The sequence below is a fragment of the Prionailurus bengalensis genome, chromosome C2, assembly GCF_016509475.1.
Source record: "Prionailurus bengalensis isolate Pbe53 chromosome C2, Fcat_Pben_1.1_paternal_pri, whole genome shotgun sequence".
In the NCBI taxonomy this organism is placed as follows: Eukaryota; Metazoa; Chordata; class Mammalia; order Carnivora; family Felidae; genus Prionailurus; species Prionailurus bengalensis.
Genome location: NC_057350.1, coordinates 18,732,937 through 18,759,777, shown reverse-complemented (window position 1 = coordinate 18,759,777; position 26,841 = coordinate 18,732,937). Strand labels below are relative to the sequence as shown.

Here is a 26,841-nt window from a genome sequence, read left to right as displayed (position 1 = left end):
GAATAAATGAATGAATGAATGAACGAAGAATCTGAGAAAGGGCTAAAATTAATATTATCTATCTCTAATATATACAACATCTAGCACCTGGTATAGGCATCATAAATTGATATTATTATATGTAAATCAGTTTTTGAACAAATTATTTTTTAATTTGTTTCATAAAGAATCTGCCAAAAAAAAAAAAAAAACCCGAACAAACAAACAAACAAAACCAGTGTTTGCCGTACAGTGTACCGAAAAGAGCACTGTATCAGGAGCAAGAAAGGCTCCAGTTACAAATGCCTGTCTCTCGCGTTACTTACATTGCGTTCTTCTAGAGTGCGAAGTCACACTCTTGAACCACACTGCATTATCTATCATTGATGAAACAAGATGGTATGATCATTATGGTTCACTTTGCTTTTACATTCCTGTGGTTCTATGAATTCGCTTTGTAAGACATGTTAGGTTCAAAGTTATAATAATTTGGCAACTAATAAAAAAATACTCATCTTTACTACAGATCATTCTAAGGGAGTTTAATGGACAACACCATAGTTATGGGTCCGCATACACCCGGGTAATAAAACCAGAGGGAATGTTGTAGACGTAACCGAATTTGTGCTTACAAAATCCTGCTATCCTTAGTGTCAATGGATCTCTCCTAGGTGGCATGCTCAAAGAAGATTCTAAAAACCCCAAACGGGTACCCTCAGAGCAAACATTTAAAACTAAGACTTTACGCCTTTAAAGAGCTGGATAAAATTAAAGACCCCTCCCATTCCTAGGCATTCATCAGCCATAGGGTCCCTGGGGAGACTCTGAGGCAGGGGCAAGTCCAGACTTCCCCTTTATTGTAGACTCCAGGACGGAAAAGTCACATTACCTGGGACATTCTCTCGCGGTGCTTGGCCTCCAGCCTCTCTTTGGCTTTCTGGAAATGGGCATGTTCATTCTCATCTCCGGGTGTCTCAAGATATTTGTCGACGGCATCAGGTGTGCTGGCTGCTGTTGTAGGAACTAGAAGGCAGAAAGAAGGAGGTTTGAGAAGGGAAACGGTATCCAATCATTTCAAAGAAAGCCATTTTTTTCCCGTTTACTCCAAAACAAAGACTTTAGTAGAGAAGCACAGACAAGAAGTTAATGCTGTTTAAGAGAACACCATGAGACACTTCCCAGCACAGGACACCTTTCAAGGACAGGGTGAAGGAAAATCTATAAAACAGTCCATTTTGCAAGTGTAGCGTTATATTTACATTTCTTTGCAAAACAAGCGTGCGTAGAGTGAAACCAGTTGGTGTTTAACGCATTTTGTCCCAAATCCCGATGCCTTGCAAAATTAACTTTTGTAGTCTGACAGTAAGATATGTTATCAATATCACAGCTTAGGATTCCTACAGAAACTGAACGAATCTCCAAGTCTATTGCAGAATAATGGCACCATAGAGTAAAAACGTAAATTCTACGGCATCTTCAGATAGCTTGATTTCAAAGCCATCTTTTGGTGAGAGTGTTTGAAACACTACCCCAAACCCCGTAAACGTCAATAAATGCATTTTCAAAATCACAAAGGGACCTTTCTGCCTTCGCAAAATTTGACAAGAGCCGACCAATTCATTAGTTGTCACAAAGAAAGTGATTTCTACTTTGAATTCAACTAAAACTGCCAAGCAATATTACTGAGTTGCAACATATACTGCTAAATTATGTGGAAACATAAATACCCATAAAATTGAAGAGTATGATAAAACAAAACTATTTTAACTCATGAGCCGAGTGAATTGTAATGCCTAAACAAGCAATTTTCCAAAAGATTAGCAATGATTAGTGGGAATTCAGAGCATTTATGAGCATAAAATGCTTTTTTTTTTAAAAAAAAAAAAAAGAGGGGAGCCTGGGTGGCTCAGTCGGTTGGGTGTCCGACTTGGCTCAGGTCATGATCTCGCAGTCCGTGGGTTCGAGCCCTGCGTCGAGCTCTGTGCTGACAGCTCAGAGCCTAGAACCTACTTCGGATTCTGTCTCCCTCTCTCTCTGCCCCTGCCCTGCTTGTGCTCCGTCTCTCTCAAAAATAAACGTTAAAAAATAATTTAAAAAAGAAACAAAGGAAAAAAAAAAAAGACTTTGATTTAAAGAATAGAGTATGTTCAACCACAACAGTGAAATTAGGTGTTTTCACTATGTTTTTGGGTCAAATCAACTCAAGTGTTTTATTCAAAAGATTATTAAAATATCACCCATGTTCTAGGTACTACTCTTCACTGATTTTATCTAGTTGTTGACTTCTACATTTGAGATATAATATCCCAAAGAGTTAAATGAGAAGTATTTATGGCTAAATCATTTGGAAACTAAATTCTGAGATAAATGTCTTTTATACATGCTTTGAGAAAAAAACGCCTGGAATCTCCACAACCCAAAGGCTTCAAGATTTGAACCAAAACCAGAAGGCTTTTTTCATTACATAATCAAACAATATCTTTAATTTTAAAAAGAAAATATCTGTTCAGATTGCTTCCCCTTTTTCTTTAATCAAGGTTTAAGAATTATTATTATTAACAACAACAACAAAAAAGAGCAGTTTAGGTGTCTCTATAGATGGCTGCTTTCAAGTGGAAGGAAGGAAGTGGGGCATATTCCTGGAATTATTTTTCAAAACACTTTGTGTTCCCTCTTCGGCTGCCACCAGGGGATTCTGAGTCAATAGGTCTGGGACTGGCACAGGACGTACATATTAAAAAGCATCTGGTCCCATCTTCTGTGTGGGAGATGAGTGAGAACGTGTTTCAGCAGCGAACGGGGAAAGCGTTGGAATTAGGCACACCTTGATGCTCGTGTTTCTTAGACTGGCTGTGACCCAGGGCAGGTAACGTGAGTCATCTAGGTACCCGTTTCTTTATCTGTCAGCCAGCATGCTAGGTGCACTGGGAAAATGAGATGCCACCCCATGTGTGTTACACAGCCTGCACCCAGGGTGGCACCCAGGGTCCTTCACGTCAGTGCCCTCGGTCTCTTCCCTGGCATCACATGTAATCCAAATCTTGGAGCGTAAACAAACCATAGAAAGAAATGAGCTTTTATTTCACACACAGGACCACCACCCACGGGAAAAGCAGTAGGCATTTTTCTAGAAGATCTTCGGGGGGGCGCCTGGGTGGCTCAGTCGGTTAAGTGTCTGACTTTGACTCAGGTCACGATCTCGCAGTCCGTGAGTTCGAGCCCCGCGTCCGGCTCTGGGCTGATGGCTCAGGGCCTGGAGCCTGCTTCGGATTCTGTGTCTCCCTCTCTCTCTGACCCTCCCCCGTTCATGTTCTGTCTCTCTCTGTCTCAAAAATAAATAAACGTTAAAAAAAATAAAAAAAATAAAAAAGATCTTCGGTATAACCCACATAAAAGGCCCACAGATTATTGAAAATGAGTCCTTAATTTTTACCACTGAAAATCATTTTCAATTTAAAATCTTTTTTTTAAAAGGAAATCAAAGGCAAGTATTTTTCTGCATAAATTCAAGCAAATCAATATGCAAGTATATTTTACTTCATCATTTTCCCCACTTGAAATGGAAGTGATGTTTAGCATGTTAAATTTGCTTCCCATGGTGTTAATCATTTTTTCATCTTTAAACTGGTATGGCTCAAGCGAGAACGAGTTAAAGTTCTTTTCAGCACAGTGCGATCTGGCAGAATGACAAAATTAGGCAAACAGTACTTTTCATTTTGAACACATGAAAATGTATAAATGTTTGAGGCTATTTTCACTGATCGAGATAGCCATCCGTTAAGTGTCAGAACCATAACTGGGGCGCCAGGGTGGCTCAGTCGGTTGAAAGTCCGACTCCGGCTCAGCTCACCATCTTACGGTTTGTGGGTTCGAGCCCCGCGTCGGGCTCTGTGCTGACAGCTCAGAGCCCGGAGCAGGTTTCGGATTCTATGTCTCCCTCTCTCTGTGACCCTCCCCCACTCATGCTCTGTCTCTCTCTCTCTCTCTCTCTGTCAAAAATAAATAAACATTAAAAAAAAAAAAAAGAACCATAACAGCATCCTCTTCGAAAACAGGAATTATAAAAGTTACTACATAAGTAGGGGAAGTTCTCCATCCAATTTTTATGGTTGGCAAATTTTATGGTTTTCTCCAAGTCTTATGATTTGCAAATATTGTCTACTGTTTTATGGAAAAGGAGATCAACACGAAAATCCGAGTCAGTATAATCGCATTATAGCCTATGTTAAAATGTAGCTTTGCGATATTAAGAATAAAAGAATCATAAAGAAATGAGCATGCAAGGTATATTTAATAGGATTAAGAATATTTCAAGTGTTAAACCTTCTTTTCAGGCACATGGAAATAAATACAAATACTGTATTACTGATTTATTCCATTGAACCCAGTATTTCCCTTCGAGTAAATCCTTGTAAGCGGCTCTTGTTATTTCCTTTAGTTAAGGACTTTAAAGGAAGCAGTCTCTCTTTTAATCTTTAAATCAAACATTGTAGCCATTCACACTAACCTTCCATTTCAATTAGTGTGAGTGAAACATTCCTGTATTCATACCAATGAGCAAACCAGATCACTGTACAGGCAAGGACAGAAGAATGATGGTACATCTTGATATGTGAAAATGAATTTACTATTTCATTATCACTACCCTGCAGCTGGTAGGGAGGAAGGGAAGAATGTTTTTAAGCAGGGGTTTGTACAGAGAGCTCGGCTTCTATTTCTCTAATATTCCCATGTCCTAAAGACATGGTCACACGAGGAACAGCTAATGGTTTGTGATAAAGTCCACGGGAGGCCAGACACGGGATAACAAGGACAGTGGGCAGGGGCAGGAACCCTGTGCCCTTTCAAAAACGTGCTTCCTTTGGGAAAAGAGTGGTTCGAGGAACGACAGGGTATGTTACAGGCCACAGAGGAACGGGAAGCTGTATATCACGGGTCACTTAAAACATAGGTCATTAAAAAATATTTTTTAAGTTTATGTATTGTTAAAACTTTTTTTAATGTTTATTCTTGAGAGAGAGAGAGAGAGAGAGAGAGAGAGAGGGAAAGAGAGAGAGACGCAGAGTGTGAGCAGGGGAGGGGCAGAGAGGGAGGGAGACACAGGAATTGGAAGCAGGCTCCAGGCTCTGAACTGTCAGCACAGAGCCGGACGTGGGGCTTGAACTCACAAACTGTGAGATGATGACCTGTGCCGAAGTTGGACGTTCAACCGACTGAGCCACCCAGGCGCATCTATTTATTTATTTTTTGAGAGAGAGACAGAAATAGCATGAGAAGGGGCAGAGAGAGACAGGGAGAGAGAGAATCCCAAGCAGGTTCCATGCTGTCAGCACAGAGCCCGATGTGGGGCTTGATTTCATGAAACTGCAAAATCACGACCTGAGATGAAACCAAGAGTTGGATGCTTAACCGACTGAGCCACCCAGGCACGCCAAAACATAGGTCATTTCAACAACGAAGAAAGTGGAAGCAAACTGGACTTAGGACATTTACTTTTGTTGTGGTTTTATAAGCTAACATACAGCAGTCTGTCCTGTCCAGAGACCTCTGAGGCTCCTTAAAAATTGAGACACAGGCTCAGATTTCCAAGTTGGCCAAATAATAATAGCCCAGGTTCATTTGCTTCTACTGTGCTAGGTGCTTTCCAGGTGTCCCCATTTAACACGTGGGGAGAATCAAAAATTACCCCATTGCATTTATTGTGCGTTTAACACAGCTCCTCATATCCCCGACCCACAAACAGGTCTGAATTTAAGATTAGGTAAACCATGAAAAGGCTTATAAAGTGAACCGTTAGAGCAGAAGAGGGTTAATCCCATTGATACGTCCAGGGCACTGGAAAGTATTTGCTTTTGTTATTGAACGACAATTGGCGAAAAATACGCTTTGCTAAGTGATCTGCAGACCCGTTTTCTAGCAAACAGCCGTTCCTGCCCTGAATGTTATCTGGCAAATGACCTCCAACCAACGTTCAGCAGAAGCAGGGTTATGAGACTGGGGCCAGGCGTGTGAAGCTGGATGATCTTTTAGCCTTCGGCCCCTGCTCTGTCGTGCTCGTTCATGCCTTCTGCAAGCAAGCTCGCTGGGTATATTCCCCTTTCGCGGAAAACTGGACTTAAAATTCAGGGTTAAACGCCTTTAGCTCTGGGTTTTGACCTCTAGCCGCCGAATCATTAGCAGCACATGGCACGGTCCTACGCGTGGGCTTCTAAACTGTCAAATGACCTTCATCTTGATTTTCTTCGTGTCTCAAAACAGCCTTATAAACCATGGTAGGACATACACCTTTTCATACTAAGACTGGGTGTCTGAATGGAATACCAAATTAAAAAAAAAAAAAAACGCTACAGGAAAGCAGTTCTACTTCACAGCACTTTACCGCCTCAAGGTGAACATTCTGCTTCCCCAAATCCAGCGCATTCTGGATGACTGATGCTTTCAATATGAACCTCATCCTGGCTTGTTTGCTACTCTGGGAGGTCAGAGGTATCTGAAAAGCCAAGACAGCGGCTCGGATGTAGACTGTGCCGCCTCGTGTGTGCCCGTTCATTCCTTTATCCCTCTGTTTCACAAAAACTACACCCCACACTAATGTGAGACGCACGGGACAAACCAATGAAGACAACAGAGACCGCTGTTCTTGGGGAATCATATTCTAGAGAGAGAAACCACCGCTTCAGGAGAAAAAAAAAAAAAGACAAAATTAAGACACGTTGTTAGAATGCAATTTCTATCATGGAGAAAAAAGAAAACTATAGCAGGGCTGGTAAGAATAAGGGGGTGCAGGGGAAGGGAGCTGGGGGTGGGTGAGAGACCACAGCAGGAAGGAGGTGGCCAGGCCGGGTCTAATTGAGGTGATGTTTAGACAAAGAATTGAAGCCCCACCTCCCTGTTAGCAGCTGCAAGAACGTAGCAGGCAGATGCAGAAACGAGCACAAAGGCCCTAAGAGGTGAGAGTGCCTGGAAAATTCCTGGACAAGCTAGGTCAGTGTGGCCAGAGCTGAAGAAGCAAGGGAGACAGTAAGTAGCGAAGAGGCAGAGAGGAAACGCTGGTCACATCAGGCGAGGCCTGCTACCCTCCGTAAGGATGGCGAGGAGCCAATGGGAGTTGTTTTGAGAAAGGGAAATATGTGATACGATGCTTTAAAAGGGCCACTCTAAGGGTGCCCGGGTGGCTCAGTCGGTTAAGCGGCTGACTTCAGTCAGGTCATGATCTCGCGGTTTGTGGGTTCGAGCCCTGCGTCGGGTTCTGTGCTGACAGCTCAGAGCCCGGAGCCTGCTATGGATTCTATGTCTCCCTCTCTCTCAAAAATAAATAAACATTAAAAAAGAGAAAAAAAAAAAGGTCACTCTGTCTCTGCCAAGGGGCAAAGCAGAGGAAGGAGGTCTCTCAAGGGTAAAAGATAAAAATGAGGGTGGGTTGGAAAAGCAGCAGGAGACAGTGAGGCGTTCTCTTGGAAGGCTCTCCACCCCTCCTCCCAGACAGAAGACGAATCACAGATTTGCTTCTTTCTCATCACCTAAACCACAGGTAACCAGATACTAAGGGAGAAATTCTTTTCATATGTGTGTGTGTGTGTGTGTGTGTATGTGTGTGTGTGAGGGTTCATTTCAGTTTTAATAATTTTATACCAATGGGTGTCACAATATTCTCACTTCACGTTGATTGTAAACTCTCTTGGTACCTGTCGGAGCCTTTTTTTTTTTTTTTTGGTGGATGGAGTTTGGCACACATCTGCTTTCAGTTTATTAATGACGCCTGGTGCTGCACCCTATGTTCCTGTAACAAAATACATCACCATCACTGGGGACACGATGCCAATGAAACGTTTCCATTGCAGCATTTCCCCTGAGAAAATGTTACAATTTTTAGGAAACTCACTTCCAAACGAGGGGAAAACTGGTATTATTTTTAGGATGTGGTAAAAGTCCCTCCCCTTGCCCATTAGGAAGAAGCTCTGTCTCAGGGACATGATCAAATTCAGCTAACCAATCCAAGTTGATGCTAAATTTTTAGTTCATTTTCGTTCTGACTATATAATCACTACGATGTACTCCATTTCATACCCAAGACGGCAAGAATGTAGAGTCAAAACACTGCAGACATCATGAAAAACTGCCTCCATCATTTTGACATTCACTTGTTTCCTCAATCTCTAGGAGACACATAATATAAAAAAAAATTTTTTTAATGTTTATTTATTTTTGGGAGAGAGATCGAGTGCGAGCAGGAGGGGGCAGAGAGAGAGGGAGACACAGAATCTGAAGTCGGCTCCAGGCTCCGAGCTGTCAGCACAGAGCCCAACGCGGGGCTCGAACTCACGAACCGTGAGATCATGACCTGAGCTGAAGGTGGATGCTCAACCGACTGAGCCAGCCAGGTGCCCCGTAGGGGATACATAGTTCTACAGTCAAGAAGGGCTCAGGATGTAGAAGGAGGAATGACCCCACCTTCAAACAGTAACAACTCTGACGACCTACAAGCCAGAAGGCAGAACGTTTCCCCAAACAGAGGCCCGTGAATGGCATTTGGTCAATATACCAGTGTTAGATTCTAACAAGAAAGTCTGGCTAGTCTCCTTTCATCAGGAGAAAGGCAACTTATCTCCACAGCACTGACAACAGAAGATGAAAGTCAATAAAGACCTATTCCAGTCACTGCTTTATCGCTGAAAATACTCTTTGATCCAGTGCTGGCAACGGTGGGACTAGAAATGGCGGTGCTTCCTATGAGAGGTGGCAGTAAGGGTCCTTCACATACAGGTGAAACATGAACCTGGAAATTTAACCCCGAAACAAGGCAGAGCATGCAGATTGCCACCCTGACTTTAATGAAAAGAAAAAGAAGGAAAAGTCCATTTCTCTCGTTCCAAAATGACTTACTTAAATCCCAAACACATCCTAAACTCAAATATTTATCACACCCGCGAGGTCCAGGTGAGAGGGGCCGCTTGTGATGCGAAAACAGCTTGTGCGACCCTGAAATATCCTTTCAGACTCTTCTAAAAATGAAAAAGAAGAAAGGAACAAAGGCCCTTTCCCCGGCACGCCCCGGCTCCACGCTTGTTTTATAGGCAGTGCGATCATAGCTGGCCGACCCTGCATCGTGCCGACAGAAGGTAATAAAAATGTAATCTACGCTGTGTTTACTCTAGTCAAGCTACATTTCTTTTTTATGTCTTATGGACACGTACTGATGTGGGAATTTCGTCGATCTGTGAAAGGAGCGTGGAGGCATGAAGGCTGGCGTTATTTTTATTAATATCACAGTGCACCACAAAATTGGAGAGCAACCTCGAGTCTGCATCTGAAAGCCACATGTGCAGCCACAGCCGTAATAACTGGCATCTAGGCTGCCTTAACCTCCGGTTATTGTTTTCTGTCCATGTGTCCGAAGCCATTCTCAACTTCATTAATGGTGGATCATAAGATTACCTGTCACAGTCGCTCAACACTCCACAGATGAGTTCAAAGAGTCAAAATCTGCAATATTATCTACTTTCAAAGGAACTGTAGCAGTAAAAGCCAGATGAAGCTGTTAACCTCTACGGAGGTCTTAAGGATAAAACCAATTTCATTTTCCTCAGGCCGTCCACACCAGTCTTTCTCTACACTTGTATGTTTTAACGTTATATTGTTATGTAATCCTATCACACACCGAGGTCTCATCTCATCAATAAAACTGTCAAGTTATTGGAAGCAGGGAACTTGGTTTACTTTGTCGGTGTCCCTCAAAATACCCAGCTTAGCACCAGCACATCCTGAGCTCAGAAGTTAACGGCTTTATTAAATCAAAGGTTGGCATGCTGGTCTTTTTTTTTTTTTTTTTTTTGCAAATAACGTGTTACTGGAACACAGTTGTTATCTATTTGTTTACCTATTGTCTGTGGCTGTTTTCACAGCTGTAACTGCCAAGTTGAGTATGTATAACAGAGACCATATGGCCTGCAAAACCTCAAATATTGACTCTCTAGTCTTTGTGGAAAAATTTTTGCCAAAACTTTTATTAAACTATCTACTTACTCTTCTTTGGAAATAGCTGGAGAATAGAGCATATATATATATATATATATATATATATATATATATATATATGGTGGGCATTTTTTACTGTTCTGAGTAGATGAGCTTTTTTTTTTTTTTTTTTTTTTAAATGCCAGTTTGCTGAGCAAATCAATTCCTGTCAATCTCAGGATCTCTCCCTCTGATAGCTTGGAGGAAAAAGCTATTTTTTATTCTGGTTATTTCTCAATACCAAAGATGTGGCTTCTCATGTGTCAATCTAATAGATTTTACTGCCACTGATGTTTTAATGGTTTTAATTGTCGTTAATAGTGCTTGGCAGTTTTAGAAAAATATCACAGTTCCATTAGTATTCGAGAATGTGCTAATGAGGACTAATATTTGCTTGTTGCCATCAGAAGAACACGTACAGCGTGACTAAGAACAATGGTTCAAGTCTGGACAAACACCGAATGCCTGGGTGTTAGGACAGGATATGACAAATCGGTGGCAAAGGAGGCACATTCCATTCAAAGGGTGCACGATGAGTTATCTGTGGTTTGCAAATTGTGAGCCACTGCGGCAGCTTTAGAACTTGGGGTGGTGATCTGGCCTGATTTGAGGTCCTCATTATTTTTTTTTTGAAGTTAGTTTGTTTGTTTAGAGAGAACATGCGTGTGTGAGCAGGGAAGGGGCAGAGAGAGAGAGGGAGAGAGAATCCCATTTATTTATTTAGGGAGAACATGCGTGTGTGAGCAGGGAAGGGGCAGAGAAAGAGGGAGACAGAATCCCAAACGGGCTCTGCACTGTCAGAGGCTCAATACACTGCGGGGCTCAAACTCATGAACTGTGAGATCATGACCTGAGCTAAAACCAAGAGTCAGATGCTCAGCAGAGGGAGCCACCAAGGCACCCTTGTCCTTGTTATTTTTATACACTCTGGCAGTGTATTAGTCTATTCTATGGTATCTTGGCCATTTTGATGTGAGGACAAAAATAATGTTTTTCCTTTCTGGATCCTGCATGAGGCCAGATCCAGCCTTTGCACAGACCCTAAGGCCATAACCACGATCCCGAAGAGCATCCTAGATGCCAAGTCATCTGTGTGGCAAGGCTGTGCGGCATCACGACAGATGGCTGTTCTCTAGCATATGCTGGGATTCTGTGAAACGAAGATGAAACACACAGAGGAGGAGGGGGTGGGGCAGGGGTTCGCTGGCCTGTTCTCTGCCTCCCCAGCAGCACTGGCGTCAGAGTAGAAAAACTGAGACCTCTAACTAAGACTACAGTCAGGGCAGCAACAGCGACTTCTACCCCAACTTGTACATACGGAGAGCAGGGATGCGGGTCTAACGGATTCAATTTTCACAAACGTCAACAGAGAATTGGAGGCTTCTGACCGGCAACGCAGCAACATGCCCTCAGAGTTCGTGCAAAGTGTGACTGTTTGCACCAGTCTGGTTGTATCTTTTCGTCAGCTGTGGGCTCACCGTTAGTCTAGATCAGGGGCTCTCAACTGGGGCTGACTTTGCCCGTCCCTGCTTCAGGGTGCAATCTGGCAAAGTCTGGAGACAGTTTCAGTTCACACAGTTGGGGTGCCGTTACTGGCAGCCAGCAGGTAGAGGGTGGGGATACTGCTAAACGCCCTCCATGCACAGGAGAGCATCCGCAAGAATGAATTATCTAGCCCCAAATGTCAACAGTGTCAAGGTTGAGAGACTTGGGTTTATTTATTGTCTGTGCCACAACTCACTGCAAGAAAAGAGGAAAAGATGGGTCATTTGTCATTCTCTTTGGCCAGACCCTTTTGTGCAATCAGCTGACTAAATACGGGCACGATGCTCTGTGTGACATCAAATGCCATTAAGGAGTCATTCTGTTTGCCTTTTGAGATGCAATCTGATGGGAAGAACACTAGAAAAAAAATTATTCTCTCATTTGAAACAGAAACTAATCAATAGATATTTATATAGTACTTTCACTGTCGTTAGCAAACATTGCACTGGGCAGAATGAATGTGAACCTTCTGTGTTGTTCTAAACCCAAATGGGCAGACACAAAATAATGTCAGAAACAACTCAGGTCTCACCAGAAGTTTTTTCAAACAGGAAAGGATTTTTTCTTTAAAGGACTCAAATCCACAAGTTTATGAAAAAAAATGAAAGCTCTTAGCCTCATCTCTCTCTCTACCTGTGGTTTAGAGTCTTATCTTCTATGAACAAAATAATAATAATAAAAAAAAATCAGTATTCCTTAAAATTGCAATGCTCAGAAGTGGTTTTTATGACAAAGATTTAACCTGATCATAATCCGCTTTGAAGAGGAAAATTATTGTACGTGTAATGTAGGCCATCACACACCTTCTCCTTGTGTGCAATGTTACATCAGTTTAACGGAGAAGCTTTTCCTATCTCCTTTCATATTTCTTATTTGGCTAGAAGCAACTCAAACTGAGAAACCCATCAAACAAACCACTCTGGGGAAAAGAGAGATCCTCCAGTAAAGCCCAGACTGGTGGAGAAGCCAAGTGCAAGCCCGTCTTGCTAAATCCTATGGGCTTGCTCACCTTCTTTTTGGGCTCTTTTCCTCCGACTACATCCTGCCATCTGCATTTGACCTCCAGATGACCGTGAATCCTTTAAATCAGATGTGTAACTTTGCTATAAATAAGGAAGCATAGCTGCGCAGGCTATGAATAACTGGAAATTATATGCTTTCTCTAGTCTGTTTGTACCAGCACTGCAGATCACTTCACTCGCTGTGATGAATAGTCTCTGCAGGTAGACGAGAAAATATAGCCGCCAAAATCACTTCCCCTCCTAGAAAGGAAAGGTGTCATGATCCCAAATACACTGCAAGTAGTCGGAGAAAATTACTGGGAAAGAGAAGATTGCGAGAGATCTTCAACGTCTGTTTGGAAAATCTGAGGACGCAGGTACTTCATGAAAATAAATTTATCAAGTCATGTTCATTTCTGTTAATTACTAAAAATGGAAAAATACAATTGTATGCTAACATGCTATGAAATGAAATATTTTTTATAAAAGGGGGGAAGATATTTCATTTGTTGATGCATGCTTTATTTACTGCATTTAGAAAAAATGTTTTTAATATTCTTCTTCTTTCTGTTATTTTCTGTATTCTTAAAATGCATTTTGAACTCCAAATACTAATTTTTCCAACGTAAAAAACAGAGCCCAATACTTGACCGTATGGAGTATAAGTGCAGAGCCACAATATCATTTAGGTTTCAAAGCTGGTCCTGCCACGTTTGATGGCTCTCACAGCTTCATTTTCTCGTATGTATAAAGGAAATGAGGAAAATGCCCACAAAGTGTTCCTGAGAAAAATAAATGATCCATGAAAACACCGGGTAAATGGCAACCTGCCACAAAGATCAATATATTATCAATCCTACAGTGTAATATCCAGTTTTCTCCAGTCCTGTGTGTCTACTCACTTGTAATACTTTCAATGTTGTTAGAAAAAATGCTTTGTCACAATCACAGAAATACGTGGACTATACTAGTGAAACTCCCACATCTTTCAAAAGTTATATATAAAGTGAATGAATGTGAATCTCATGGTGGCCATTAAAAAAAACCTTAATGGTCTATGATGAAATTGTAAGTTACATAATTCTCCAACTGTTATTTATCCCTTTTTTTAAAGGTAATTGGTTTCATCAATTTGGAGACCAGGTTTTTTAAGGATAATATAAATATATGCTCATTTTCATTATATATGAACACGAGCTGAAATCGTGTCTCTTTTTCTAGCAACTATAGGCATCAATAATGTGTGTGTGTGTGCACATGTATCATCCTTAACCTAAAGAAGGATAAATTTATTTATTGATATAATCCACATTTTAACATAAGTACTTGTGGGGGCTCCTGGGTGGCTCAGTCAGTTTAGCATGACTTCAGCTTAGGTCATGATCTCACGGCTCATGAGATCGAGCCCCATGTCAGGCTCTGTGCTGATAGCTCGGAACCTGCAGCCTGCTTCAGATTCTGTGTCTCCCTCTCTCTGTCCCTCCCCTCCTCACGCTCTGTCTCTCTCTCAAAAATAAACATTAAAAAAATAATAATAAATACCTGTGTGTTAACATTTTAAAACCAAGGTAGTCAGATACACCAAGTGAAATCAATCACAAAACACAGACATTCTAAGGTTGGATGATGATTTCTTTGAAGAATCTTTCCACAACCTAATGATAAAACCTGAGGTCGGGCACTTTTGCCCTAGTAAGGTACATTCAGGGAGAAGAAGAAGAGGTGGTTAGGGAATCTAAAGGTAGTCTTTCACTTCCTAAGGCTTAACATCTGCCTTGCAACACATAAGTGAAGCCCGTGCATATGCACTGGTCCGTGGAGTCAGCACCACGCATGTATATGATGTATTTTTCTGGGAAACGAGTCACTTATATTCATGGCCTCTTGCAAAGCTATGGCATCTTGACAGCTTTAGGAAATAGAATAGTGATGCCAAATAAAACACAGTAACGTTATACGTACGGTATGTAGCAGAATGACATGAAGCTGAAAAAAAATTTTTCATCAGAAATAGAAATTGAGTCAATCCTCGTAGCCTGGCATCTGAAGTTGTCTGACAAAACTGGACACAGTTACAAGCAAAGCAATGGAAATACACATTTTATGGAAAGACAGGTGTTCAAGAAACACAGAAAGAACCATGCAAAGAAAGTGATGATGCTGGAGTTATACAGCCATGCACTGTACTATCTCCTCCTTCCCCCCAACCCCCTCCAGTGAACGACAACATACGTTTAACAGCATCTTGGGGAAGAGGTTCCTGGGTAGTCTTGAGTAAGCTTTGGGACACTATGGAGAAAATAAGAGAACATAACTAAAAACAAAAAATAGAAACATGGGAATGGTGGCTGAAACTTACATGATTCCACTGACCAAAGGGAAAAACAAAAACAAAAACATTGGATTAAAAACTAAAACGAAACTGCACAAACACCTTCAGGCTTGGCCCCAGCTCAGGACCAAAGTAAACGTAAATATATTTGCCCAATAATATCTCAGCGTGCTGGGTATTTTGTCTCCAATACCACTTGTAAGTAACATCCTGAGGATTTCCTGCTCCCATTGTCCCTCCTTAGTGTCAACCATCACCAAGGTCCCAAGGATCCACGTCTTTCACCCATTCGTAGGGCAGCCTCCAGCTCTCATCTCGGGCCACGTGTTGAGGCTTCACTGTCCCCTTAGATCTGTCCACCCTTCTGACTGACCTTAAGCCTCTCACATTTGTTCTCTTGATAAACTATTCTATAGCCTCCTTACCCTGGAACTAAATACGGACGGCTTGGCTTATCCATATTACACCTGCGTTGGGAATCTCTGCCTTTTGCAAATCTTTCCGCAAAAGGTGTACCATCCAGGGCACCTCCAGAGGCTCCAAATGACCTGTGTTGCCCACTGTTCGCTCCCAGCCTGAGTCAAATCAGACTGATCAAATGGAGACTGCGAGCGTATAGGCCGCTGTCGTGTTTTGGTGGGGGGATCATTTCCAACTCGAGGCAAATTCCTCACTGCCGATAATTTTCAAAAACCCTTTCTTATTACATGCACGCACACACACACACAATTTTATATTCCAAAAAATAAATCCACCTCAGGGAAATAGAGGAAAACAGTTTGGAAATGTGCCAGGAAATCTCCCTCAGCAGCTAAGCCAGTTAGAATCTCTGTAACAAAAGTCCTTTGTTCAAGAGGCTGCAGGCAACAGAATCCCCCATTGTGTTCCCGGTTACCTGACCTAATTAACTTCTTTGTTTGAAACTGAAGAAAGGAGTCCTTGCCGCAAGAAGCCACAATCATCCAATGGTGGCCAGGAAAGAGGCCCTTGGGGTTACCAATTCCTACACCTGTTCTCACACATGACAGAAATGGAGTCATCCCTCAAATAGGAGACCAGTGGGAACTTTTCCATTAGATTCCACTTAGATGCTCGGCTTCACAATAGAAGGTCTTAATGGCGCAGGTCCTTTTGTTGTTTAGCTTAAGCCTAGGATCGCAGTGGAGACCAATGTATACTATCCCTAGGAATTCCAGGCAGGAAGTTGGAGCTACCACCTGCCTAAGCACAAGGGAGAAAAGGCAGGAGTCTCTTAAAGAAATGCACAATTAATGAATTTAATCTTTAATTTATCAAGTTGAGCAAATCTCCCTTGAGTACTACAAATGTCCTACTCACGAACAATAGTAAATAAATAAAATGGGGACTTTAACTTGGGAGGCTGTTCACAGGAACAGAAGTCCCGTACATCTGGCTCACTCCCCCTTGAGTATCACCTCTGTGGACAGAGTTTCATCTCGTAGTTAAGTCATTATCACTCCGCGTCTCTCTCCCCCAGCGTTATGAAAAACTGAAAGTTCAAGAGAAAAGGCTTTGAAAATTATATTCCCTGAGTCTTTTGTCCTTCCAGGTTTCTAATGTTAAGTGAAGAGTTTTCTTCTATTTCCAAGAGAAGGCATGAAACATTGATACTGCAAGCGTCCGTGTGTGAGCTCAGAGGCCCCTGGGGCCCTTTCTGTCTTCTGGCATTCGACGTGCGTATGCTCCGTTCAAGCACATTCTCTGCGGCCGCAATAAAAGTCACACGTTACAAAACAGCTTAAAGGTGCTCATCACAGCAGTGCGCCTTTTGCCAGTGCAAACAAAGCCGCACCCGCCAGGCTTCCGGCGGGAAACCTTACTTGCACATGTACTGCACATGCATAGACCTGAACACGCATGTGCACAGACAAACACACAAGTATTCGTTTGCACAGACAGTCGAGAAGACAACACAGCGACTCCGGCGTGGCTTCAAGAGGGGCACTCGAGAGAAGTCCCTAGAGACCGCAAGACGGATGCACCACAGCTGGGAAGGGAACACACCCGCGGCCATGCTTTATTAGAGAAAGACGGAGATGGGTGCTCGGGATCGAACATACGGGAGGAGACGCCGGGCAATTAGAGAAGTGGACAGAAACGTGGTTAGTGGCAGCGACAGACCCACTCCCAAGAACCAGGAAAACCAATCTGTTACGAAGAGCAGAGTCAGTGGCGAGAAAAGACGAGAGGTGGCCAGGCTCGGGGAAGGTCCACTTACTGACGCTGCCGCACACGGCCATGCAGTACTCCTCTGTGTCAAAGTTGTTTCGGTTCCCGCCACATCCGCCGTAAAAGAACGGGGCGCACTTGCCTTCGGTCACATCAAAGTACCAGCGGGAGATCATTGCGCGGCATGGCCCCGTCTCGGCTTGTTCAGAGCACACCTCTAATCAGAGGAGACGTGGGGAACCACATTTAGCATGAAAAGGCACCTGCTCGCTGTTCGCGTGCATGTTTACTTTTCTTACACCTTACTCCTCCCCCCCCACCCCCCAGGGGGGGTCACCGGGGCTGGGATTATTGGGCGGACTCTGCCAAACATTTACCGAGGACTTTAATCGCCAGCCAGGAGGTTAGAATTCCCTCTGAAACAAAGCAGTGCATTCTCATCTGGTTTAATGAGTGGCTCAGTAGGAATGAAAGGATTCCTGCTAGAACGTGAGCACATCTTGTAGCTGCTTTTAGATTGATAGCAAATGCCCCAAAGGGTCTGCACGCGGAAGCATTTCTTCCCGGTAAGAAACAAATTTCTCAAGGAACCTCCAGTCAGCTTTAAAGGTAAAAGGGTTGTGTCTGTTTACGATGCAAAGAACGTTATCTTCTCACGAACATCTGTTTTCCTTCACAAAGAACAGCCTTGACTCAAAGTGTAAAATAATTATGAAGTATAAAATAAATATTAAATTTCATTAAAAAATTATAAAGTATAAAATAAATATACTTCGAATGTGATCCAGTTTCCAGAGAACCAGCCTGTCCACTGACCATATTTGAAAACATATGTCAACATCTGTAAATGGGACTGACAGCCAGTTATATTAACTCTAGTGAAATATAATTTTTGATTTTTCATTAATCCGTCCCTTGGACAATAATGCCCCAAACAACAAAACAAAGTCAATCAATTCTGATTTGTTAACACACACCACGTATGCTCTTACATGAAAATATATCTTACCTGTCAGCATGCTTGGCCACCCTCCCCAAGATCAATTTCATGATCCTTGATTGATCCAAGTGCAGTAACTTATCTGATTCCATTTGTAAAGTTATCGTGAGTAGAATAGGAACTTTACCTCCCACGTAGATTCCATTTTTTTAAAGGGAAAACAATTCTCCCTCTGAGTTTATGTCTTGCCCTAGCTAGGCTTCTAGAGAGCCTGCTGATGCCTTAGCACACACAGATGTCTTATTAATTTTACTGTCATACCAAGGAAAAGCATCCTTCTCAAAGATAAAAGTCATGCAGAGTTCAGAGCTTCCAAAGTAGGAATATTTAACAGACTGACTAATCATTCACTCAAAGATAAAGATCGACAATGTCTATGTAAAAGAGAACTACTATTTAACTTGCTTATACACACCACTTAAAGCTCTTTCCTATTGAGACAAAGAGGTGAGAGCAAAACCAGAAGTGACCACCATCATGATGACGTCAACAGAGTAGGGAAGGACGGTCAGCACTGAGCTCAGAAGGTGGAGGTCAAACACTGTGCAGGAGAAACGCCAGTGTAACAGATTTCTAAGGTGCTTCTGGCTCTCTTTAGGTGGTTTTCGGATGGAAATATCTGGCTCTGGGAGCATCAAGCTCCATGGCACCGTCACTAAGGTCTTCCCATTCAACTGCTGCTTTAAAAGTCCATCCTTGTCAAGCCATGATGTGTTTTCAATTTGACTTCTGCACAGAGCTCTCCTGTCTGATGAAAATCTGCCAATCCATTCACACAAGTTTCCCACCCCCTTGGCAGTCTGATTTATCCCCCACAAATTAAAGAACTGGTATTCATACTTCTAAAGGGTCAAACAGTTTTGGGAGGGGAGAGTCTGATCACCTCTGAGCTACTGACAAAGCAGCTTCTGGGCTACAGAGCTAAAAGCCACATGCCCCAGAAGTGGGGTCCCTGGCAAACCACAGCCATTAAGCTGTCTCCACTCACGGACCTTAGTTTCTCTCCCTGTCAGTCGTAAGAAATACCTACAGGCTCTCTCTTCTGCATTCCCCTCACCAATCTGTACATGTTCATGTGACATGCTCTTTCTTTCTTGTTTCTAAGACATGACAGTATTCATCATTAACCTCTTCCTCAGGCTGTACTAATTCCAACAAGACTCCCAGACAACGGTGTCCTCTGAGCCTCCGCTGTGGTTGAAGCTGGCACTCGAATGCCTCTCCCCCATGGCATGACCCCAGGAGCAAAGGCAACAAAACTCATCACGGCTCTGTAACTCATAGCAGTCCTCCCCTTTTAGACCTCTTAAGAGTACCAAAATGTGTCTTCTTGTACTTGTCTGCCACAGACATCACCCCCCCCCCCCCCCCGCCACATCACAGCTATGCAGGGGCAGGAGACCTGTTTTTACGGAATCTCCTATGTTCTAAATGCAAATGATAAGTTTATAATAGCTACTCTTCAGCTTCATTTGTCGTTGCAATTCTAAACATCGCTCTAGGGTGCAACTTTGTGAGCCTAAGTTGTTAGAACACATCTCATATTCTGTTGAAGAATAAAGTGGCCACATCTGTGTTGAACTCTTCTAAGAAAAATTTTAGAAAGTCAACGTACTAGAAAAACAATTATTTTTTAAGAGTGTGTTTTTTGCAACAATAGATACACGTACTTTCTTTTTTTTTCTTTTTAATGCTTATTTTTGAGAGAGAGACAGAGACAGAGTGCAAGCAGGGGAGGGGCAGAGGGAGAGGGGAACACACAATCCAAAGCAGGATCCAGGCTCTGTGCTGTTAGCATAGAGCCCATCGTGGGGCTCAAATTCACAAACTGTGAGATCATGACTTGAGCTAAAGTCGGATGCTTAACTGACTGGGCCACCCAGGCGCCCCGGTATATGTACTTTTAATTAAAAGGAGATTTTATAATGTGCCTGCAATTAGCAAGTAGTTATCAGAAAACCTGCCCAACAGAAAATAATTCTGATCAGGGCAATAAATGGCCGGGTATTTATTATATAGTAATCATATTTTATTAAATAGAGACATATAGATACTGATAAGCAAGGCTGAACGAACGTCTTATTAGAAATCTCACTTAAGCCCCAGATACGGGTTGGACCAGATAAGCAAATGATGGGAACAGCTGTGCTCGGTAATGAACTCACGGACTCAGTATGAAATGACGGGTGTCACGGAAGTCTCTACAAGGTATCTGTGGTTGACTGGCCCTTTACCAAATTGTGTCGATTCTCTGAGGCTACCCAATACATCTGTCACTCCATTTACACCTGACCCAGTTCTCACATCTCTCCACGAGGAGAGAGTATTTTTATAAAATGCCACCTCAAGGCGGTCCATTTGTAAGTATTTAGACCCATCAGTCTTCTCGTGGTGACATGCTGGCAAGCATTCACAAGAGGGCACCACTGGGACTTTTCCTGAGTCCTTTGTTTCCACTTTGTTATGGGAATAAACCTGTTTTTCACTAAGCTGTGTAGAAGTGCAACACAGTATTACAAGAAGCTCCAAACTCTGAATAAGATAAGATGCCGTGTCCTCTGCTGGAAACAAGGCAAAGCGATTATTCTCACTGACAGGAATGGCAGGGTATGCTGGGAAACTGGTTATCTCCAGTGGGGGGTGGGGGAGTGCGATTTATAATGTTCAATGATGTCCACGGTGTAAACAGTCCCGCCATGGGTATTTCAAGCTACCAGTGGCTGTGGCTCACCAGATTCATGTACCCTTGAATTATCTTTTATAGGCTAGCAGTTGTCCACACCACACCAATGAGACGAAAGAAGGGCACAAGTGATACTAGTCACAGGTACACATAGGAAGATAGTAAGACTCTTCTAATTTGCTTGGTCTTTGAAAGCTGAATTTTTACAAAGCTGCTCAGCGGGAAGACACATCAGGGTTCTTTCACACTTTGTATGAAAGAGAAAGGTAAGGATGGTTTTCCCTTTCCGTTTCTTATTCCCTGTCTCAATCTCCTACAACTGCAAAGGATGGGGGGCATGAATTGCTACTAGAAACTATCCCTTGAAGTGCCGTCCATGATCCGCTGGGCCAGCATACCTGGGACTCGGGATCCACTCCAGAACGCTGTCTCCGAATCCACGTGACCCAAATGGGCGTTAATGTTTGAGAAAGCAGCGTGATCAACCCTACACCTCTTATGAGCCGTTGAAATGTCAAAGCCAGATATGTAAGACCCAATCACTTTCCAAAATGACCAAGAGGCGAAGGATCAGTAAAAGGCAGCGTAGGTTTTGGCTTACAAAAAGAAGTCCACATATATTTGGGAGAAGAGGAATAGGACATATTTTAGTAGAGCTGTAAAACTCAAATATGCTGTATCTCAAAAACTTAAATATGTTAGAGATACATATTTCTTTGACAGAGTTTCAATACGTGTGCCTTAAATCCAATACTGAGATAATAACTACTATACTTACATTTAAGTCTATGAGAACTTACACTTCCCCGAAATCTGAATTCAAGTGATGTTCTTGGAACATGCCAGAACACCAGAAATATCACAGCTATTATTTTTATTTAGACAAATAAAGACACAACGAAGGAGACTTGAAATTTACTTTCTTTGTAGCACCTCTCCTTAAAGAAAGGGTTATTATGCAGGGGTTGTTCTTCCTACAAGAAGGATGCTCCAGGAAAAGCGAGGCAGAAGTTGGAGGATGGTCCTGCTGTTTCAGGCTCTTTTCTGGAGGAGACTGAGCGTGTCCACCTTGCCATTTTAGCTGGTCTCTTGTCACAGAGCCCAGCAGGAAGGCTGGGCAGCCTCCAGCTGAGAACACGTGTCTCTGATTGCTACCCACCCATTTGCGATTTTAAAACAGTGCACCAGGGGAGAGCAAACTGCTTTTGGAAGAAATAAAACAAAGTGAGGAAGGCAGTTTTTCTCCATCTCTCACTGCCTATATGGCAAACGTGCATACGTAGTATTTAAAAAATATTTTGTGACTTGTCTCTAAGCTATGGAACTACATTACATCTCAAATATCTGTTTTTCACCTTATAAATGAATATTTACCCTCTTTGTTTTAGCATAGGTTTTGTTTGCTTATTCTTCACCGGCTACCTACGGATGTGCAAAGTGCCGAGCGAAGGGTTACGGCTGGCATTAAGATGAGACACGACATTGCAGGGGAGTTTTTCTCTGCTCAGATAGATTTAACGCTGGGCATCACTGTAGATCTCAGTAGCACAGCCCAGTGGTCTGCAATCAGAGAGGATCTGTCCCCAACCATCCCCTCCCACGACACATCCAGCAATGCCTAGAGACAGTTGGAGCTGTCACAGCTGGGGGGTGTTACTGGTACCAGGTGGGAGGGATGGTGCTACTGAACATCATAAAATGAGTAGAAGAGTACCAACAAAGAACCTTCGGGCCCCAAACACTGTTAATGCTGCGGCTGAGAAGCCCTGCCTCAGTCCAACCAACTACCAGAAGGTTTCACACGGCATTTTAGTAATTGTGCCCAATCCTGAGACGGGGGGGGGGGGGGATAATAAGCAACAGTCACTGACACCTCACAAATCTGGCCTAACAACTGGCATTGAATTTCAGGACAGGGGCACCTGGGTGGCTCAGTCGGGTAAGCATCTGACTCTTGACATCGGCTCAGGTCATGATCTCGAGGTTCATGAGTTCGAGCCCCATGTGGGGCTCTGCACTGACAGTGTGGAACCTGCTTGGGATTCTGTCTCTCCCTCTCTCTCTGCCCCTTCCCTGCTTGTGCGCACGCTCTCTCTCTCAAAATAAATAAATAAATTTAAAATACAATTCCGGGGCACCTGGGTGGCTCGGTTGGTTAAGCGTCGGACTTCGGCTCAGGTCATGATCTTGCGGTTTGTGGGTTCGGGCCCTGCGTTGGTCCCTGTGCTGACAGCTTGGAGCCTGGAGCCTGCTTCGGGTCTGTGTCTCCCTCTCTCTCTGCCCCTTCCCTGTTCACGCTCTGTGTCTCTCTCAAAAATAAATAAATATTTTTAAAAACCCCAAAAACTTAAAAAAAAAAAATTCCAGAACGGATTTAGTCATGAGACTGCCCAGCAAGGGCTTTCTATGCTTCTAGCATGAAACATTAGGAATTTGAGCTTGCATGCAAGAACACAAAATTTCTGTCCCTAGTCTGTGATACTTTCATATTCTGTCTCAGAAATTATATCCAACAAGAACATAAATAAATTCAAGAAAAAGAGAGATAACCCTGTCCTCACAGTTAAATACCTGAACAGTCTTACCATTATAAACTAAACACAGTGCAGCTTTACCAGTCTTCTGTTCAAAACTCCTTTTTCCACTTCAAGAGTCTCTTAATTCTCATATTTTTATTTATTTTTTTTAACATTTACTGACTTTTTTTTTTTTAGTCATCTTTACGCCCAATGTGGGGCTCGAAATCACCATCCGAGATCAAGAGTCACATGCTTTTCAGAGCAAGCCAGCCAGGTGCCCCGGGAGTGTCTTACTTTTTAAAATTTGGGCTTTTTTTTTTGCCGTCTGGAAGGCTGAAGGGTTTTCCTGAATATCAGCCTCACCTCACCTTGATTTCTCACACTTTTAACAAAATCCTAACAGGTCAGACGTTGGAAGGGTGGCTGGAAACCAGCAATGAAGTGTCAGAAGGGCAAAATGGTTCATGGTTGAAAGAGGTGTAACCTACCCTGCTTACAAAGTCCAGAAAGCATCTGTCTACAAGGGAACTACAGATTTCCATGAAAACCCCCAATTCTGGGATCTGCCGGTGGAATCTGAGACCCTCCTCAGGGAGGTGTATGGACCGCTAAAAGGCAGTGCCTCTGGAAACGACATGGTGTTTAAATGAAGTTTCCTCTCATTTGCTGGATTTCTTTTATTAGGGTTGATTTTTTAAAAAGTGTTTATTTTGAGAGCGAGCGAGCGAGCAGGGACTGAAGGAGAGGGACAGAATGAATCCCAAGCAGGCTCTCCTGCTCAGTGTGGAGGCTGACATGGGACTCAAACTCACCAACTGTGAGATCATGACCTGAGCCAAAGAATCGGACGCTTAACCGACTGAGCCACCCAGGTGCCCCTTGATTTTTTTAATTGCAAACTTCACGTTGTGGAGATATATGCAATTGTTGTATCTGAGGCATTTGTGTATGTTTTGAACAGTAACTGATTTGGGGAAAAACATGAGAAAGATCAGGTTTCTGGACTTTAACTGAACTAGAATGAAAATATTTATTTTTAATAGAGTTAAACATAATTGCATTAAAATACCTTTGGCTTATTATGTCCATTATTCTAACATTGAATCTTTTTTTTTTAAAGTTCATTTGTTTACTTTTGAGAGAGAGAAAGAGAGGGAGAGAGAGAGAAAGAGATGGAGGGAGGGAGGGCACGCATGAGCAGGGGAGCGGTAGAGAGAGAATCTCAGGCAGACTCCATGCTGATAAGTACAGAGTCTGACGCAGGGCTTGAACTCACAAATCGTGAGATTATGACCTGAGCTGAAATCAAGAGTCAGATGCTTAACTGACCGAGCCGCCCAGGCGCCCCTCTGACATGGCGTCTTTATACACACAGGGTAGAAATGGGAGATGGAAAGTACTGGCCATGAGCATTACTAGTCATGTGAAATACCAAGCAAAATGAAGTTCAAAAACATTTCCTATGTGAATATACTAAGACCACTGAATTCTGTACTTTACGATTATGCAAATCATATCTCAATCAATTTGTTATTAAAAAATAGAAAGTTATGTCTGTACACACACACAATTTTTTATATGACTGTGTTCCTCACTGTCACATTTTAACCAAACTACCTGACTGGGCTCTCTGAATCAGGACTATCAAGCAATCTGGAAAGAAGGTGTCAAAGCCATGCTTCCCTCTGCCTCTATCAAAGGATATATCAAATACCTCAAAATCAATGGCTGCCATGCCATGGGCACAAAATAACAGGCTGCCACCTGTCACATCTATGGCCCAGGGCCAACACGGGTTCTCTTGACATCGTTAGGAAGGATGCTACGTTCTGGTCCGGAAACAGGGGTGGATCTTGCTTGCCCTTAGTCATTAACACTGAAGTAAAGGCTTCCAGGAAAGGGAGGAGCCGTTATCCCTTTGCCTTGTTCCCAAATACAAACTGGAGCTTTATTTTCAGTTTTGGGCAGCACGCTGCCACGAGGCTTCTGACAAGAGTATGTGAGCACATTTTCATGTGTGCCAGTTCGGTTCAGTTTTCCCCCAAATTCTGTGAAAAGTTAAATGTGAGCGATAAGCAGGAATCCTTTCGTGACCTACAGGACTGTGACACCCATTACGGGCAGGTAACGATGGAGATGTGAGAATTAGGCTGAGGCTTGTTTCCTCTCTCCATGAGATGAGTGCAAGCCACTCTGATTTATGATAGTTCTTGAATTCCTTCTACTTGGTGCTCCACAAGCTGGCAAATCTCTATTCTTCTTTCAAAGTCACTCCAATGCCAACTTCTCATCAACACCTTGGCCATAACTGCTGTCCGCGCTGAGCACTTCCCTTCCCCTGTGCTGCCGAAGTTCCCTAACCAGCCAGGTGGGACACACTCGTGTCCCTCCCCAGGAGGGCGTGAGCAGGCGTGGCTGGAAAGCAACCTGAGCGAGCTATTATATTCATGTCCCCGTGCCCTCAGGAACCAGCGCAATGCCCCGTACCTACGAGGGGTTGATGCTGGTACAACATACAGCAGTAAATCACATAGCGCTACTCCCAGGTTAACGGCTACGAGAGGGAGAAGAAAAATTGTATAATTCTGTGGCGTTCGGTCACCTAGCCCAAGGCAAGCAACACGAGATCAAACTTTTTAACCTCATCAGTCTGCGATGCTTAAAGAGCTACCTGTATCTGTGTCTCGGTCCATTTAATAGATGAACTTCCAAGAGGTTCAAAATGCCCGCAAGAAGCGAAACACTATCTTGAAATGCAGTAGCATTTAATAGTATCTGGGTTTAATCATCACCTAGACATAAACTTTAACTGCAGGTATTTTAATATACAATGTATATTCCTAAAAACTATTTTAAACAAGGGAACCTGGGTGGCTCAGTCAGTTAAGCGGCCAATACTCGATCTCGGCTCAGGTCATGATCTCATGGTTTGTGGGTTCAAGCCCCACATTAGGCTCAGTGCTGACAGCACGGAGGCTGCTTGGGATCCTCTTTCCTCTCTCTCCCTCTCTCTCTCTTTGCCCCTCCTCCACGCTTGCTCTCTCTCTCACTCTCTCGAAATAAATAAACAAAACAAAAAAAATCTTAAAATTTTAACCAAGAAACTGAGTTTAAGTTGCTCGTTATTCTTAACATATGTCTATGAATACTACCTCCATTATACCGACAGATGTGGATGTATCACATTTATGTTTTTTATTATTAAAAAACCAGTCTGTTGGTTTACCTTGGTCATTCCTAATTAGTAGTAAACATTAGTTCTCTGAAAAATCAGAATAATGCTTATAATCAAGACAGCTATAGCACTTTGGGTTAATTGAACCCTTACTGTCTACCAGAACTGTGCTAAATGTTGCTCATAGATTGTATTTCATTGAATCTTCCCAAAACAATTAAAATGACATACAGAAGCAGCGTGACTTACAGATTCCCTGACTGATACAAATCTACATGGTTAGGTGGCAGAACTGGGATTTGATTCTGGGCAGCCTGTGCTGTTTTAATTTTTTTTAATAAGTTTTATTTATTTTGAGACAGAGAGAGAGAAGGAGACAGAGAGAGTGCGTGCACGCAAGCGT

At 42.8% G+C, this 26,841-nt stretch overlaps 1 protein-coding gene across 8 annotated transcripts in view; it reads right to left on the bottom strand.

The window, feature by feature from the left end:
• Positions 1-26,841, bottom strand: part of LOC122491270 (amyloid beta precursor protein) — a 279,513-nt gene that overhangs the window by 89,890 nt on the left and 162,782 nt on the right. For 2 of the 8 annotated variants that reach the window (XM_043593800.1, XM_043593801.1), the window contains exons 7-9: positions 17,111-17,278; positions 14,772-14,828; positions 869-1,002 (exon numbers count right to left, since the gene is read on the bottom strand). In XM_043593800.1, coding sequence (XP_043449735.1) covers positions 869-1,002; positions 14,772-14,828; positions 17,111-17,278 — 359 coding nt within the window. The remainder of the gene's footprint in view (positions 1-868; positions 1,003-14,771; positions 14,829-17,110; positions 17,279-26,841) is intronic. The other 6 variants (XM_043593802.1, XM_043593803.1, XM_043593804.1 and 3 more) reach the window with 3 other exon arrangements.